The sequence below is a fragment of the Mchenga conophoros genome, linkage group LG23 (genome assembly GCF_057382185.1).
Source record: "Mchenga conophoros isolate Kocher_MC1m ecotype Shallow Benthic linkage group LG23, M_conophoros_male_GT1.1, whole genome shotgun sequence".
Lineage (NCBI taxonomy): Eukaryota > Metazoa > Chordata > Actinopteri > Cichliformes > Cichlidae > Mchenga > Mchenga conophoros.
Genome location: NC_140547.1, coordinates 33,364,713 through 33,383,535, shown reverse-complemented (window position 1 = coordinate 33,383,535; position 18,823 = coordinate 33,364,713). Strand labels below are relative to the sequence as shown.

Genomic DNA, 18,823 nt, shown 5'->3' with positions numbered 1-18,823 from the left:
CTCCAACAGCAACCTCTCTCACGTAGAAAACGAAAATACCAGCGAGTCCATTGAGGAACGTGAATTCCTATTTCCCACTGTAAAACGAAAGCGTCACGCACCCCCACTACCTCATCCCGCCCCCTCCGGGGTGTTTTCTTTCTTTTTTTCTGTTTTTCTTTTAAAACACCGACACCTCACTTCAAAATATATCCATGTTTGTCGATGTGATTGGCAGGCCAATTGAGCCCGTTTGGATTAATGGGGGATTTGAAATGTGCAGCATAATGCTGGATTGTAACCCTTTATTTCTCAAGCGGGGACGCTGTAAACAAGCCTGACGTCCCACTTATTATATAAGGCGTGTTGTGGCCTATTTTTATACCTGTGGGTATTCCTATCCAACTGGAACCTCGTGTTTCCTATTTGAGCGCATCTCCATTTATGCTCACATCCAACTGCCCGACTATATTCGGTGATAATTAGGGTGATTAGCTCTTTAAAAACTGTCTTTTTTTAAATGATGGGGAATGAAAAAGCAGAGAATGGTGGGGAATTCGTTGTTTTTTTTAGTCTTGGGTTCGGTATTCCCTTATGCTTATGTTGTACTTTATTTCCAAAATGTTCACACTGAATGAAAAACAGCTATCTCACAGAGAATAGTAGGAAAGGCTGAAGTAAACACCTCAGAGGCTTATGTACGAGCAAATTCTGCGGAAATGCTGCCATCATCTGTTTTCTTGGGCTCACTGCACAGCGTGTGATTCGGGGAAAACAAAGCAAAACTTTCCCTGGATCATATTTATAAAGTGTACGAACAGGAGCAAACCTGCACACAACATTCGGCATTAGAAACAGCTGCAGGCAGCAACAAATGGGACTGTTGTTGACATTTGACTGGCAGCCTTGGCGACAACATGAAGGGAAGGGTGCCGAATACGGTTGTTTTGCTGTTGATGGGAACGACACGTACAGGGTTTATTTAAGCACTCATTTGGATGCCTTTTTCGTGGGCTCTTCCATCTTTAGTGTAAGCTCAGTTAAAAATGCAATAACACCAATTTTACACCTTCTCCAAGTATCATAATCCAAAGCCTAAATTTTGATTTTGTTAATTTTGTCTGATGCACCTTTTAGACCTCAGTACTAATGGATATATCATAGTTTGAATAGCAAAACTATATTCAGTGTAATGCGATTATGACATAAAGAAACATGAAGAATGATTTATGCCCCTAATTTACGTTTTCTCATAACTCACCGTAGACAACTTCGGAAAGCGTGCTCTGGGTAAATATTTGAGAGGTTTCACTTTTATCTAAATGATTTTACAGCCCATCAGTAGTTGTGTTTCAAAATAATGTTCTAATGAGGAATAAAAACCTTAATAATACTGACTGAGTGAATACTATACATGTAAACAACGTGCCAAAGGTGTGGTTTACAGTTTTAACTCGCTTGCTCCTATTTCGCTTTCAGTTTATGTCTTAGCTCAGTAACTTTCACTTCATGTTAAAAACAAGCTGCCTGTTTTGTCATGAAAGCAGAGTATGATAACAATAAAGTAATAATGTCATTAACGTAGGATGTTTGAGGATTCTTTCCGGCTCAGTGAACTTTATTCTAGACCAAAAAAGACTTTAAATGGTCCCGATACAACTGAAAGACCCCTTACTTAGTAATTATAGGGTTTTCAACTGCCAGTATTGACAACATTAGGGATAAAACAGAGTGTCTCTTTTAGTAAACATCCACAGCCTACACATCCCTAAATTCTGATTGTAATTCATTTGCCAAACACATCAGAAACAAAGTTTAATTGATACTAAAGTTATTGTTCCTCATGTTTTCTAGCTATTGTGATAATATTAATTATTCTGAATTCTTTGGGTGAAATTATGATTTTTTTTTTTTACAGTAGATCAAAATAAAGTTTCTTAAAATAAATGTGTTTATTTTTACATTTTTTTAAACCAGTAAAATCCAGTGTTAATAGTCATAGTTGCACTAGTAAAGTAAAACGGTGGCAAATGGAAGACTGAAGGGAGTGTGATACCAGATCAGTACAAAGCTTTATATTTAGCTCTTTTAATCAGTACCATGTGGTGACTTTACTGAAAGGCAAGCAGAGACTGTGCCCCCACCACCGCCACACTGACACAAACATACAAAAACATCTTTTTCCACTGTTAAACAGGACAAATCAGACCTCAAACATAATGTGCTGCCTTTCTTTTATCATCTCGCCAGCTTGCCTGTATGAATGGACATTTTCACCTTTCTGGCTGAAGAATTGCAAAGACTTGTGTAGTTACATAAATATCAAATATATTCACCCAAAATATTTATCATTAGCTCGCAGTGGAGACTGGTGGAGGAATTTCTTAAAAACCATTTTTAAAGCAAAAGAAGCAACATGTAAAACTGCATTACTGGCAAGTTGTACGTAAATGATCAAAACTTCAAATAACTCTTCAGTAGAATAAATGTCTTATATCAGTGTGACAGGGATTGAAATGACTGCTGAAGGTGTTAAAACTGATGTCAAACATTTCATACTTTCATACTGTTTAATCTACAGTGATGCATCATATTCTATAAAGTCTTATGTTTGTATTGGCTAAAAAACACCTTTTAATGCTCTTGGGAAAATACCCCTACACCTTGATTTAAATAGAAATGCATTAAATATTTATTAATAACGAAAAATAAAAAATAAAATATCTGCGTGTGATGGTTAACTGTCAATTTCTGCAGCGTGATTAAAATGGACTGAAAAATGAATGTAGCATGCAGCAGAAAGGTTAAACTTCCAACATTCATTCAACAGAGTGATTTCTCATAGCTGTTATCCTGAACCTGTTTAGTTTGCCTGTTTTATTAAACTGGATTTGACATCTTCTCTTCGTCATTAGGAGGCTTTCTTTGCTAATGTACTAAAGGAGTGATAAGAAGTTTTTCACACTGCACCTCGTCTTCAATACGTCACGCATATTGGCAAAGGTGGTCTTTAAAAGAAAAGCCATCTATTATGATGCTAAACCCCAGACGCTCGTCTGTTTGCTAATGGTTGCTCCATTTTGACACAGTGCAGTTCAAATAAATTTTAGTTATATAGCACCATCACAATAACAGCAACCTAATGGTGCTTTATATTGTTAGGTATAGACCTTGAAATATTAGAGAGGGAACCCAAACAATCTGGTGATTGCTTATGAACAAGCACTTGGTGACAGTGGGAAGAAAGAACTCCCTGTGAAAAGGAAAAGGCCTGGGTTATCAGAGGAGCTTTTTAATCATGAAGACATGCAGCTAGCAGGGCTAAAAAAAGATGCAAATATTTCTCTTGTAGCTGTATGACTTGTTCCATTAGTTATTTACAAAAAAAGCTTAGAAATTTTCAAAATAAGACTTAAATAATCGGAAGACTTTTGGGGGAAAACCTGGTTTTGTTAGAAGACTTTGCATCCATCCCACATTAGAAGGTGCAGCTCTGATTTGTAGAAGTTAATTTCCAAATTTATTAAACATTTAAATTTACAATAACAGACTACACAACAGTAGCCAACAAATTTCATTACAGTAGATGTATTTCTGAAAGCGCTGATGTTTAAGGAAGTTTTTCTCTGTTATCTGTTATCTTCTTCATTGTGGCAATCAGGTCATAAATTAATCCTCTAATTGGAGGTTGGCGGCTCCCTTACTTGGACACTGGCCTTTTGGCGGCACCTCAGCCAACTTGACGATTAAGTTTGTGGCCCACACAAACAGGTGAATTGAGAACTACAGGCAGTTATGATGCCTTTCCAACCAGTGCCATGATGTTACTGTCCTTGAAGATGCCCTCAGACAAAAATTGTTGTAATAGTAAAGGATGAGACTTTGGACCTTCTTAAAAGTATAACAGCTGGACAGGGATCTTTCCATTAATTTGTATGGGATCAATCCATGGGCATTGGAAAGATCCAGCTACAGTACTGACACATCCCCTCTGCTCCCCCGAGTCTCTCTTATCAGCTGGTTTACTACAACCGTGTGCTCTATGGACTCCTTCCCTCCTCCTCAACTGCTGTGCCAACATAGGAGTTCTTCAGAAGCAAATCCATGAAGCAATTTGTAACAATCTTGAACATGAAGTGTAATGCATAATTGTTGTTTATGTTACGAGTTTCGTCCTACTCTTCTGTTGTACTGTCATGTTTGTACTGGTACAGCTTCCTACAAGTATTTTATATACAACTAAACCCACAGATAAATACCTGTTAATTTGCACAATTTTAAGGCCCTCATTTTACTTTACTATTGTATGATGACAAAAGATAAAGAAAGCCCTCCAGCTCTTTGAGCCCTCCTGAGGATCGGTAGCTGTGGTGTAAACATCTTTGAGCTTTGCACTTCTTGCTGCCAACAAAGAAAATGAGAATGGCGCAATTGAATAACAATCTTAGGAAAAGACAAAAAACTCCTGTTACACACAAAATCTAATAATGAACAGATAAACAAACAAACAAATATTAATGTAACTCCTGCATTTGGCTTCCACGTTGCATTTCCAAGTTCATATAAATCCCTGCGCTCAGTTCTATTTATGTAAAGCTATAAAATCCTTTCTGTTGTCAAAAAACACAACGTACAGCAAACTGTATAATGTAAAATAATCTAATATATAAATTGTATAAAAATTATATAATCTATTTATATCACTGAAACTCATTATGTATACTAAATCTAAATATACCTAAGAAATGTCACCATATTTGCGGTGATACTGTACTTTATCCAGTAGCGGTTTTTGATACGGGCGACACGGGCGGTTGCCCGGGGCGGCATAGTGGTGGGGGGCGGCATCACGGGCATCGGCAAAAAAAAAAAAAAAAAAAATTGCTCGTACTCATGCTGCCCCGACGTCATGCCAGCGCATACTGGGGATGGCATAGGCACCGATCGGTTTTCTATCGCCCATTTGCTGGGAGTAAGGGCGAGGTGCCTGCTGCTTGCGGCACAGGGAGGAGGTGGCGGGGGATTCTCTGGCTGGCTGGAGCAGCATCTAATAACCAACTCGGAAAATAAAACAAAATAAAAACAAACCAACAAACACGAAAACACCCGACATTATGATACAGACTTATAATTTGCATGTTTTTTCGAAATTCTGTATGCGAAAAGTGAGCGCGAGAGCCCTCGGTGCGCTTCCTCGCTGCTGAAGTCAAAGTAAACTTTATTGTCATCTCCGCTACATACAGTCCAGTATATAGACAGACGAGACGACGAGGCTCCAGTTACAGCAGTGCAAGTAAACAAACAATAATTATAAGAAGAGCAAGAAAATAAATATACACTTTAAGACTAGGGATAAAGGGATCAATAACAATTTAAAATTGCTGCTCTGTCACTTCCGTTTATCGTTTCGAAATAAAATCTGACCCAGTAATTATGGAGCAAATGTGGATGAAAAATATCATCGTCGGTTTTATGAATACATATGAAAATAGCAGAAATACGCCCACCTCAATGGTTCCTCTTTTTAAATTTAATTTCCTTTAAAAATATTGCCAGTTTATTTTACGACTTCCGATGTAATTCGAGTCTGCTGCTGACTTGACCCAGCGCGCACAAGAGAGGAAATCGAGTCAGTTAGCAGCTGAAGCCAAGACAGGTTAGCGCTCTGCTGACACAGACAGAAACATGGTGCCAGCTGCAGTGCTCTTTGTTTTCACACTGACCTGTGTGTGTGGACGAGCCGCGGCAGAAAGAAAACTAGTGTATACGACTGTGGTGAGTAACGTTGAAGGTGTTGAAACGCCGCGAAAGCTGTGCGGAATTCCACAGTGTGTAGACGGTTGCGGAACTACATTTATAATTTAGGAGGTTTTCTGTAACCATCGGTTACTTGTCAACATGTATAGTTTCCTGTCTAGGAATGACATCTGGCAGAAGTCTTTGGAGTCTTTTAGAAACATCGGCATATAAATAATACATTCACGAATAATTATCATTAGGAAATTAGTAGGTAGGTTAAGTGTTTTGCCTCTCACCAGTAGCTAGTATCGTATTGAACTAGAAGGCTGCAATGCTAACCCGTTCTAAGACTGCACACTGAAGGAATATGTCAACGTCAAAGTATTAGAAATTGTCAAATGGCACGGTGTGCACTGACTTCAGACGAAACCACTACAGGAATCCTCACTACATGCTAACTCTGTTAGCAAGTGTCTATCATTACTTTAGTAAGAAACCTGAGGTGTTGTGGGCTGTAATGTTAATGTCACCGCTGGCACCAGGAGCTGCATGACAGGCCTTACCTTTCTGACGTGACAACTTAGCGAACTTAATGAAGTTGGAATGAGCTCTGTCGATACACACAAACACTACAATAAATGTGTAAATGTAGGTCACAGTGATGATAGTGTAGAATGAGCCCAATAGTCAAAGAACAGATGCACAAACTACAAAAGAGCCAATATTTACAGATGATCGGGAACACCGGCATGCCTCATTAAAGAAAAACAAAGTGTTTAAGGATAAGGAAGTTATTGTCTTCAAGAGGCAACAATGAGCTATACACTGCAAGATGTACTGTTTTCTGTTGTCTTCCAGTCCGTATGTGTTTTGCTTGCTCTATGGGTGGTGCACATTAGGATCTTTTTTTTGCATGTCTAAGACTACCAACTGAAAAGGGAAAATTGCCTGTTTTTTAACACTTTGTGTATTGGGGAGAGCTCCAGGTCACATGTTCCCAATGTGTTTTAACAGGCATTGGCAACAAAAATGTTGCCATAGTGTGAAATAGGAGATCAGGATATACCTGGACTCATTCTTAGAAACTTACATGGAGAGCCAAGACTGTATTGTAGAACAGATAAGATTAGAAAGGGATAATCCACTCTTCAAATAGACTTGTGTAAACTAGAAAGCAGCATTTCTCTAGAGTGGTTTGAAAGCTGAAATTTAAAACCATTTGATGTGTACTGTAGGATGTTTAGGTGGAACTGCTTGTAATAGGATCTCCTTCACTTGAAACTGATCGTAATCAACCCTCATACCAATGTTAGGGTTCATAAAAGACCTGCTTCATAAATACAGGTTTCACTGTAGCCTTCTTATTATTAAATATGACACAAACTGCATTTAGTCGTTATCCGTGCTGTTTTTAGGGGACTGGTGTTAAAGCCATTTGTCCTAATGGTTTGACATTATAGTGTTTGCTAAGCAGTTTCAGGTGTCTGCTGACTGGGTATTATGTCCACCAGTGATACTGATAAAAGTAGAGCAAAGGTTTTGTTGTCAGTATATGCAAGATAAGCTGCAGATGTTGCAAACAGTGATGTGCACTGTCGGGCAAATATTTTTCCTAAAAAAAAAAAAAAAAATCCAAACACACACATTTTTGACCTGTTTACTGATTTACAGTTTCAGAACCACCAGGAGTAAGAGCTTGTTTCGTTATAATTCATGCAAAGCACCTTTGGTAGACTTTAAAAATATGTTTATGAAGATGGAAAATAATATTTCATGATTTGTGCGTATAAATGATACACAGAGCACACTTTGTGCAGCTTTGAATATTTGAAAATATTAAATTAAACTGTTTTAAATGCCAGTTTTTCATGACACTCTTTCTTTAACTTCTGTCCTTTCCAGTTGTTTCGGCATGGCGACAGATCACCAGTCAAAGCCTATCCCACCGACCCCCACCAAGAGAGCGACTGGCCGCAGGGCTTTGGTCAGCTGTCACAGGTATAACCAAGACTGCTTTTTATTCTAATGTAAACTGTTAAATCTACATTTACTACAGCAGGCAGTATTGTGTGTAGTACAGCTGTCACACAGCTAAAGCTGATACAGAAAAATGTGTTCAGGGTACAAGCTAGATTACTGTTTTCCAAGTTTGTACAAAAAATAAAAGATAAATGAGATAAATACAGGTCATGCAAAATGTTGCAGCCAGGCTCCTGAGCAACACCAACCAGCTGGCCCATACTACTCTGATTTTTAACATACTACATGATTTTACAGTTCTGCTACTTTAGCCAGAGTGTAACTTATTTCATATTTGTCGTTGTAGATAGGGATGCAGCAGCACTTTGAGCTGGGCCAGTTTCTGAGGACTCGATACGAAAAATTCCTCAATGCATCCTACAACCGGCACGAGGTGAGATGGAGCCTCCTTTTCACTTTTAGTCCACATGACAAGTCGTCATGAAGCTTTTATAGTCAAACTGTGACTCTTGTTAATATTTGACAGAAGAGGCCTCTTCAGAGTTCGCACCAGCGCACAAATTCCTGTAATATGACGGAAGAGTGCCTCTGTTTTTGTGCAGTCTGTTTCTTAATATTTAACTTTTGACTGTTGATATCCTAAATTTCAACTATAATACATCTTAACCTGCTTAATGCCTTTTGTCTTCAGATCTTAGTTCGCAGTACAGACTACGATCGCACCCTTATGAGTGCCGAGGCCAACCTCGCAGGTCCGAAGACCTCTTCTTTCTAATATTCATACTGCTGTTTCTGGTACTCTTCTCATTTGGCGTGCCATATTTTTTTTCCCCCCTCATCCAGGTCTTTATCCTCCCAGCGGCCAGCAGGTCTTCAACCCTAACCTGAAGTGGCAGCCGATACCTGTCCACACGGTGCCGCAAAGTGAAGAGAGGGTTAGTGTATGAAGTCACTGCTGTTTGAAGTTGTTTATGTTTGCGAAAAGTTAGTCGGTGTCTGAAATATGTCTTTTTTGTTTTTTAGCTTCTCTCATTTCCTTTGAAAGACTGTCCTCGTTACCAGCAGCTGATGAATGAAACCGAACACACGGAGGAATTTTTAAACGTTACTGCAACGTACCAGGTACCGCTTCTCTTCTTTAGTATATCTATCCATTACTGTTGGGTCAGACGTATAGACTCAGCTTTAATTCAAGCGATTTAATATAAATAGTAATGTATTGACTGTTTAGAAATGCACTCAGTTTCATGTTTTTATGCTTATATAATGATAGCTAATTATAAATATAAGGAAATTAAACAAATGGAATTAACTTTAGACGTTTTCTCTCATCGAATGCTGTGAAAATGAGCCACACCTGGCCTTAAAACAGATCATTGGCCAATCACCTTTAAGCATAAAAAATCGACTGTATATGTTTGTTTGTTTTTGTTTTGTTTTTTAAGTGTAGTTTTCCTAAATGATTTATATTTTAGTTTTGTTAGAGAAAAAGTGAAAGCCTGCTTTTCAGTCATGCTGTGATTGCTTTGTTTTCATTCAAATCCTTTATGGTGGGATACAAAAGGGGAAATCGTGCCATTGTCCCAAACGTATAAAGAAAATTTTCACAGAGCAGACTTGTGAAAAACTCAAGTGCATTCTTATGGCTTTCATCGAAATTGAGAGGATTAGCAGCAGCTCGGTGCTGCTAATGAATTAATCAAGTGTGATCACCCCTATAAAAGCAGAGGTTTTGGCAGTTGACTGATCTGGAGCATTTTAGCTATTTTAACAAAATGCTGGAATCTTCCCAGCAAATTTGCTAACAAATTCAGTTAGCATGTTAAATGTTAAAGTTCAGGAGGGTAGAAAAATGGTCATAAAAATGACTGAACAAGTACGGCTTATTTGGAAAGGTTGCTAGAAGAAAACCTCCTGACATGGCAGCATGACTTAGGTTTGCAACACTGTGTTTAAATACATCACAAAGCTTTGACCAAAGTACTAAATGAAGATGTTTGACAAAAACCAAACGCAGTATATCAGCAGAAATACCTCATATCAACTGTTAAGCATGGTGGTGGAGGGGTGATGATTTGGGCTTGTTTTCCAGCCAGAGGACCTGGGACCAAGAACTTCTTTGTGTACCAAAGTACTCCAGAGTTTGGCTGAAACAGGTCTTGTTACAGTACAATTATCCCAGGCACACTAACAATCCTGACAAACAAAAGAATCAATGCGTTGATACAGTCGTAGTCAAAGTCCAGACCTCAAACTGGCTGAAATAAGACCTCAAAGGGCTTTAAGAGAGCTTTGCGTAAACAAATATCCACAAACAAAATGAACTGAAGCAATGTTGTAAAGAACAGCGACCCAAAGAGAGACAAAGTCGTACAGAAAATGATTACTTCCAGTCTAAAAGCTACTGAATCATGGGTGTACTTGGTTTTTCAAAGAATGCATACAATCCTGTGAAAATGTTCTTTTTCACATGACTGTAAATGACTTTTTATCATTGGAGAATAAAGAGTAAGAGTTGGAGGTACACTGTTCACAAGTCTGCTTTGTTCTTCTCTTCAGGATATCATAGAGTTGGTGAGGAACAAAACGGGGCTGAAGGACACCACTGTGGAAACTGTCTGGAGTGTGTATGACACTCTCTTCTGTGAGGTAAGAACACACACACACACACACACACACACACACACACACACACACACACACTAAAAACACCAAGGGAAAGCCAAATTCTCTGTCAGCCGGTTTGTTGAGTTTTTATTTACAGCAGCAACATGTCAGAGCAGAATAGGCCCAGTTTTAAATGATCCAATGTTTTCTACTGCTGTCAGATATGCAGCTAAAAGAGGCCGTCACGTTGCTTTAGTTTCAAAATAACAGCACCGTGCTAGTCAGGACAAATCTCATATGTCACATGAGTTTTATTCTGATAACTCAACTGACCATTTTGAGGAAACGATGAACAGTTTTGGTAACACAATGTTTGAGGAACAGCAAAGTGCTGCTCACAGCAGTTTCACATTTTTCTTGTCTCACTTCCTGCATTGACTTTAGGTGGACCGCATGAGCAGTGGCGTGCCACTGTTACACTGTTCACACTTTTACTCTTAGTGAGAATAAAGTAAAGTAAAAGGTGCCATTTATACACCAAATGGTGTTAATTTTCATTTGAGCAGAGTACAGCTGGGACACAGAGTGCAACCGCTGAGTAACTAAGTAGGAAAGTATGAAAAAACTCGTCTTTATGTCTGTCTGTGTTGCCCCCCCCCCTTCCAGTCTCAGCACAACATGACGGCTCCTGATTGGGTCTCGCCTGACGTTATGAAGAAGCTCCAAAAGCTCAAAGACTTTGGATTTCAGGTAAAAGCTGTGGTTCCATCTCAGCTTTCATTTAAAGTTTCTGATCTCAGTACTGATATTTACTAATATTATCTAATGTGACATGTTTGCAGGTCATATTTGCGGTGCACGAACAGCAGGAGAAGAGTCGGCTGCAGGGAGGTGTGTGTGTGTCTGTGTGTGTGTGGCTACCAAAACTAAATTTGTTATGTTTCAGCGTCAGCCTGACAAGAAGATGTGGTTTGAAAAAAAACAAAACCCCAATAACCCAAGTATGTGTTTGGGTGTCTTGTTAGAGTTTTTAGAAGAACGAAATGAAAAACATGAGAACACTTGTTATGATCAGTGTTGGGTAAGTTACTTTAAAAAAGTAATTAATTACTAATTACTCAGTCAATATTGTATTTAAAATACTTATCTAATTACTGTGTCAGAAAAGTGACTTAATTACTAAATAAGTAATTTAACTAAATACTTCTTAAAATCCCTATACACCTTGAGTGGGCAAACAATAGAAATTAAACTCTTTAAGTAATAAATACATTTTTTTAAAGACGGAGACTCTACAGTACGCAGCAGTAGCATCTCTTCCACAATGTAGCCTGCAATCATTGTTTTAAGCTCACCTTCAGACGCTTTCTGTGCTGCTGAAGTAAAATCAGGCTTTGCCTGCTTAGCAGGAGTTGCCGCGGTGTTATCCATGGATGATGAACAAAGATCACTCAGAAGTGTTCGTCTATGCTCTCGTGTCAGGCGCTTCTATAGATTACTCGTGCTATTAACAGCGGCCGATAGTTTTTTCTCCCCAGGACATAGCTTACATATTACTCTAATATTCTTGTCTGCTTGTTTCAGAAAAGTGAAGAGTCGGGAATATGTCCATTTCAAAAAACAGCCACTCGCTTCAGCCAAGTCCGACATCTTCCGCTTTAGAATACGACTATGCAGCAAACTGGCGCAAAATGACGAGCACCTGCACTGCAACGATGTTAAAGCAGCAGAGTTTACTTCTACGTTTAGAAGACAAATTATTGAAATTAAACAATGATATTCAGCGAGTTTAATTATTTTACAATGTAACGCAAGTACATTGAAAGTAACTGTAATTAAAATACCTAAAAATGAACAGTAATTAGTTACTCTACTTTTTCAGTGGAAAAGTAATTTAATTACAGTAACGCGTTACTTAGTAACACATTACACCCAACACTGGTTATGATGCAGGAATACTTGACTCCATCTGCAGTAAGTACAGATAAATAGCACTCTTGGATTGGATACTTTTAAAACTCCCGCCTCTGAGTACAGTGGTATTACAGTTGCTTTGTGTTCGCTCTACAGTACTAAAATATAAATATAGTATTAATAATTTAGCATTAATACACATGAAAAATGATATATTGACACAAAGAAAGCCATTAAACAAATTTTGGAGTATATTTGTGAATTCTGTTTCTAAGAACAGTAATTAGTTCATTTTTAAGGAGAAATCTGTGAACTCTGCACCGTGACTTGGCAAGGGTCTTCTGTATTACTTTTGCATATGTGAAACGTGCAGTTTCTGTAAAATTCAAAAACGGAAATGTGATTAAGATAAGAGCATGCTACAGAAACAGTACGTAATCTGCTCTTACTCTCTGGTAACAAACATGTAGCACTGAGTTATAGAGACAGGACTGTCAAGCACACTTTTAGATTAGATATAATGAAGATTTCTGCTTTCATACAGAGTCAGCCTGTGGTTGTTTACAGCCCAGTTCTGTGTTTTTTAGAATTTAATTTGTGGGATAAGTCACCCTACGTTGGTGTTCTGGGGTTAATCTGGCAGTAGGTTGGAGTAGCATCATGAATGCGATAAATTTAAAAACAGCGGTGCTGTTGATTTTCTCATGGTTTTTATATATGTAAAAATATGTTAAGAGTAGGTGAAAAAATCCAACACTAAAGGGAGTATTTGTGACGGCTTGATGATGATCTGCAGTGTGTTCATGTCTGAAGGCGCATGTTGTCCTTTTTTAATCATTTTTTGAATAACAATGGATCTGTGTTACACAAAGTCTTTTTTTCTGTTCAATTTATTTATACAGCACCAAGTCAAAATAACAGTCACCTCAAGGCGCTTTATATTGTAAGGTAGATCCTACAATAATACATACAAAGAAAACCCAACAATCATATGACCCCCTGTGAGCAAGCGATTTGGCCACAGTGGGAAGGAAAAACTCCCTTTTAACAGGAAGAAACCTCCGGCAGAACCAGGCTCAGGGAGGGGCGGGGCCATCTGCTGCGACCGGTTGGGGTGAGAGAAGGAAGACAGGATAAAGACATGCTGTGGAAGAGAGACAGATTAATAAAAGATATGATTCAATGCAGAGAGTCTATTATCACATAGTGAGTGAGAGAGGTGACTGAAGAAGAAATGCACACAGCACTCACTAGAAGGAGCAATAATTGCAAATGCTGTTTGTTTTTTCAGGAGATTTATTAACAGTATTAAAATGATTCGAGCTTTCATTCATGGCTACAGGATTAAAGGGATAATAGTATCTACTGTCTGTCTTTCAGGGATGCTGCTGGGTGAAATCGTGAAGAATCTTTCCAAGATGGCCGTTCCAGACCCAAAACAGCAGCTGAAAATGATGATGCTCTCAGCGGTGAGCTAGTTTGAAGACTTATTAGTAACTTTTTGAATTGTTGGTAAAAGATTGTTTTGTTTTTTGACTGAGCCATGTTAGCAGTCTCCCTGTTTCTGGTTTTTGCTAAGCTAAGTAAGCTAGCTTAAGCTGTCCTATACTATTCTTTATATGTGTGTGTCTGTGTGCCTCACAGCATGACACCACTGTAGCCGCTCTGCTGGCCAGCTTGAGCGTATTTAATGGAATACAGCCGCCATATGCCTCCTGTCTCATGATTGAGCTCTACAGGGAAGACAACGGGTAAACACACACGCAAGCATCACAGTAAAACAGACTCCATTGAGTTGATAACAGTATATTTAAGTGGGATGATGGGACTTGTAAAATTGTAAAAGTCTTTGTCTCGTGTCCACGCAGCTCTGCTTCAGTGTCCATGTTTTACCGGAACAACACCAAGGAGCCCCCGTACCCGCTTCAGTTACCGGGCTGCTCCCTTGACTGCCCCCTGGATGAGTTTGTAACAATTACAAAGGTCTTCATCTCAGACGACAGAGACAAAGAGTGTCAGCTCCCTTCAAAACACACAGATAAACGTGAGCACTTCACACATAATAAAACATGACACACTTGACTGTAAACATTAAAAAAAAATATAGACTAAAACAGTTTTGCACCATTTTTGCATTCTTCTTCATATTTGCAGTGGTCATCACCAGCCTGGCTGTGACCGGATGTGTGCTCCTCGTCCTCATTGTCATCCTCCTCGGCGTTCTTTGTCGGCACAAGGATCCAATAAACAGCCGGGGATACCAGCATGTGATCAACCAGGAAGGCGGAGAGGATTCCTGACAGAAGCACAAACTCCTTCCTCGGAGATCTCCAAATCTTGCATCTTGGGAGACCAGCGATGACGATGAACTTTGAACTCTAACCCACCCGCTCGCAGAAAATTTCAAACTCAACCCAGAGAACAACTCAGCAAGACTTTAGATCCCGAGATGAAAGCGGAGAACATCCTTGGTTTTAACATTCCTTGAAAAAAATTTTTTTTAAATTTGCATCTTTATTGCTAAAGACTGAAAATATAGATTTTTTTAATTGAACGTAAATGAGTAGATTTTAATGAAACGTGTGGAGGATGGGGTTGGGTGTTGCGTTTTAAGAATCCAGATTTTTATAATAGCAGTTAAAAAGACAACAGCTGTGCTGTGAAAAAATTTTTTTTCCTTAATAGGTCAGTCAGAGCGCGGCCTCATTCTGGGCATTTGCAAAATGAGTCATTTACAGATGCTGCACTTAATAACTCCGCGGTGACGTGGCATTACATGGTTAATGGTAAGGACCCATCACACTTACCATAGTTGCCCTCACAAACAGCAGTGCACACCCATCTAGTATACACAGTGACAGGGCTGTGGTCGCGCCACAGTTTGCGCATAATGCTACCAATACAGCAACCATAATGGGCAGTTTATGCACTGTAGCATCATGACTAACTGCTAGGTAAGCTAACCATGTCTTGTCAGCTCCTCTCCAGCACATCACATGTTACATAACCCCACTTGCTTGTTTAGAGTACGTTCAGATTCACCAAGTGCCACACTGGGAAAATATATGCCTTACACAGTCATTTCATGTAGCCATACATTTGGTCTCCATTAGCCCTTCAGCCAGTTCACAAAGAGTTTATTAGCCTTTGTTAAACTTAGTCAAGCAACATGCTGCATAATGATTACAGTTCTCAAAGGTGGCAGCAATACAACCCATTCACAGCCTCATGCTTCACAAGTGTGAATCTGAGCAGTAATGCAAGTATGTGCCGCTGAATAAATCCAAAATATATCCTGATGGGAAGTAATTAATCTTACACAATATTAGTGCAAGTCTTACTTAACAACCTGTTTCTGTGTTAAACGTGACAACTTGATGACTGTTGAGGTGTGGAGGTGCACTTATCTGTTTGCTTTGGCATTTGCATGGTGCTTTGCAGATCTGTTAACACAGGATGGGGTAAAAGCTGCAGCTTTTGGTTCTATTAATTTACTAAAGAGGTTTAATCCAGCATATGTCTTCTTGTAATTATATCATTGCATTCTCCTGGATATTTCTAACTGCAAACCTGTGTGTTTGTGCCAGTGCTTTCATTCATTCTGCCTCTCAGTGTGTGTATGTGTTGCTTTTGCACACTGGGGGTAAGGTTGATTCATTTCAGCTTTGGATCTGTTTTGACTCCAGCACCTAATGATCAAGATGCCTTGTATGTTTTTAATAATATGGTGTTTTTTTATGCTGTTTGTAATTTCAAATCTTCCATCTGTGTTTGATTTAATAAAGGGAGGTCTGTCACTGAATGCTGCCAAGCACATTGGCAGCTTGGCTTAAGCCCAATGTTTAATCTCTTTGCAGCAAGAAACTAAAATAGTATTCTTGGAATTACCAAGAAGAATCATTAGGGTTTTGGGGGGGTTTTTTGTTTTGTTTTTTTGTTAAAGGTGTAATCTGAGTGGGGGTTTATATTGTAAGGTAGACCCTACAATTTGTGATCTTTAAATTAATAACTTACAAGGTGCACTACATATATGGCTGTTCTCCAGTGACATACTTGAAACGCAGTCAGGTGGAACGGCGATGTCCATGTTGGTTTTTTTTATTCCAGATGGTGGGGCAGCATGGCAACTTCGATAAATCTGTGCTCACTCCTGTGTCTTTTTAATTGATTAATCCTAAGTTTATGAGAATGCGTTAGTTTGTTGGGAGACATAATTACACACTAATCAATGAGTAAAAATGTTTTTCTGTTAAATGGGCTAAAATAGGTTAAATTGTTTTTTTCAGGTAGAAAACCAAGTGGTATAAAAGTCTACTGAAAAACAAGTTTAAGTTCATTTAAAAAACGTTATTCATAGTAAAGTATTTGAAAAAAACAGTTTTAACCTCCTAGGACCTGGCGTCCACATATGTGGATATCACATTTTGGGTTATTTAGACCAAAATACTAAATTTTGCTCTACAAGGGCCTGATAGCCACTTACGAGGACATTATACTGCTACTGTTCTATCAAAATTTTAAACGAATATCCTCATGTGTGGCTCTTATTTTTCTTAAAAACAAAAATAAGGTTAAAAAAAAATCTGGTAATTCTTTGTTTTTACATTCATTGGGCCCCAATATGCCCAAATATCAAAGAGAAATTAAAAATGCATACCGTGGAAGAGTTCGGGTCTTAGGAGGTTAAGGAAGCTGAGTGAAAATACACTGGGTTAAACAACGAGACTTCAGTAACCAATAGGTGATGTAACACTGGCTATGTCCATGTTATATTGCAGTCTGTTTTGCATAAGTAAATTCAGGAACCAAATTTAAGTCTAAGCCACGAGGATGTGTACTTTGAACTTGCATTTTGCAGTTATCACAAATCAGTTTAAAAATAAATAAATAAAAGAATGGACATTTGCTAAATGAGCCAAAATGTGCTGTTATTTTTTGTGTGCACAACATGAAAAGAAATTACATATTCCAGGGAAAATGAGACTTAAATCTAATCAGAAATCAAAGCTGTTATGTTTTCTGGTGCTACATCTTGCAGCTCTCTGAGGAATAGCTAACATCTCACCTTCAGTTCGGATCATTTCCATAATCTTGTTAGCTGGTCAATTCTGCTGTGTGTACTCGTAGGCGAAGTCAGAACTGGTCAGATCCATGTTAGCAAACATAATGAGGACCTTCTATACATGAACGATTTCCATCTTAAAAACAGTGCAGTAGGCCTTTATTCAAACATGGTAGTGTTTTTCTTGCATACATCATTAGTGATCTCTTGCACAGTAGGTTACATTCATTATGGCCACAGATGAAACAATTCATAACATGAAACAGTTATCACTGCTTTTTTGTAGCAGGAAGAGCAAACACCATTTTTACACAAGTATTACTAGCTTCAAACGAAAATAGGAAACTGAGTTGTTGTGCACCGTTTCAGAAACATGCATTCTCCACTGCAGCTGGGCCAAAAAGAAAAATGAGAACTTCATTTCTTTCACTGTGTTTCAGAATATCCAGTATAACCTGCTGAAGAAGTGATGAAAGCATGAAATGCAATTGAAACGATTTTATTGCTAATTTGTTCCACAAAAGTGAACCAAACAGACACTTTCTTGCTTCCACCCCCCCTTTTGGTGGTATGAAGTTTGCATGGTCATTTACAAGTCTGTTGAAGTGTTCCAAAACCATGTGGAAACATTTTTTCTTTCAGTCAGAAGAGATTGAGGGATTCTGATTTGTGAGCCAGGTCATAAAGCAAAAAGGTTCCATTAAAAGTGAAGCTTACAGGCTGCAGTCTGTTATGAGATTTGGAACATTTGAAACATTATGAAGAACAATGGGGCAAAAAAAAATTAACTGCATAATCTGTTAGACAGTAAAAATTAATGTAGAATAAACAGTAATGTAGAAAAGCATAACACACAGACTCAAATTACTTCACACACCAATTAGAAATTACATAGCCAGACACAATTAACAACATCATTCAACCTTTTCTTTTGTGCAAAAATATTTTCCTTAAGGAATGAAACTATTAGATATGATGACGTGATGGCACATTGATGTTTTCCTTTCCAAAAGGATAAATGGTAAAATACAGAATAAAGATGATTACTGAAGAAAATACAAGGTTTGAGAAGAAAAACCTACATTCAGGCCCTGAAAAGTTTTTTTTTTTTTTTTTTTTTAAATTGAAGGTGAACTTCTTTTCTAAGTGCAAATCGTCGCCTCACAACTCGCAAAGAATTAGGTACCATAAAAGTTTTTGGTCACGTTTCACCGAACCTTTCCCTTCCAAACGAACAGTAAGGGCCAAGTTATAGTCCAATACTGGATGTAGGCCACATATTGATGATATAATCTCCTATGTATGATGTGAGATTGTGATTGAGATGAAGCTATGATATATTTTAATTCTTCTTCTCACATAAGAATATGTGATAGAATTTTTGCTCCAGTCTTACATTTTCACAAATTTTCATTGTATGATTTTGTCCAAGGTTGCCTGGATGTAGCTGTTAAAATTTGTATCCAAAATCAGCAGTTTCATCAACATTCTCTAGAAGCCAAGCAGATTTTGTTGAAGTCTGGCTCGGGCAATAATCTGTTA

At 38.3% G+C, this 18,823-nt stretch overlaps 1 protein-coding gene across 1 annotated transcript; it reads left to right on the top strand.

Moving 5' to 3' along the window:
- The first annotated feature begins 5,600 nt into the window (after positions 1 to 5,600).
- Positions 5,601 to 17,130, top strand: acp2 (acid phosphatase 2, lysosomal). The gene is made up of 13 exons (XM_085263857.1): positions 5,601 to 5,754; positions 7,621 to 7,716; positions 8,045 to 8,131; positions 8,390 to 8,450; positions 8,542 to 8,633; positions 8,722 to 8,820; positions 10,258 to 10,347; positions 10,972 to 11,055; positions 11,148 to 11,196; positions 13,600 to 13,688; positions 13,864 to 13,970; positions 14,088 to 14,263; positions 14,374 to 17,130. Exons 1-13 carry the CDS (start codon positions 5,665 to 5,667, stop codon positions 14,517 to 14,519), a joined length of 1,266 nt encoding a protein of 421 aa, XP_085119983.1. The 5' UTR covers positions 5,601 to 5,664; the 3' UTR covers positions 14,520 to 17,130.
- The last annotated feature ends 1,693 nt before the right edge of the window (positions 17,131 to 18,823 follow it).

Bases quoted from the DNA above. Each gene is read 5' to 3' on its own strand.
- acp2 (XM_085263857.1), top strand. From the start codon at position 5,665: ATGGTGCCAGCTGCAGTGCTCTTTGTTTTCACACTGACCTGTGTGTGT. The intron at 8,132-8,389 runs GTGAGATGGAGC...TTTTGTCTTCAG, and splicing joins CATCCTACAACCGGCACGAG to ATCTTAGTTCGCAGTACAGA. The intron at 8,821-10,257 runs GTACCGCTTCTC...TCTTCTCTTCAG, and splicing joins ACGTTACTGCAACGTACCAG to GATATCATAGAGTTGGTGAG.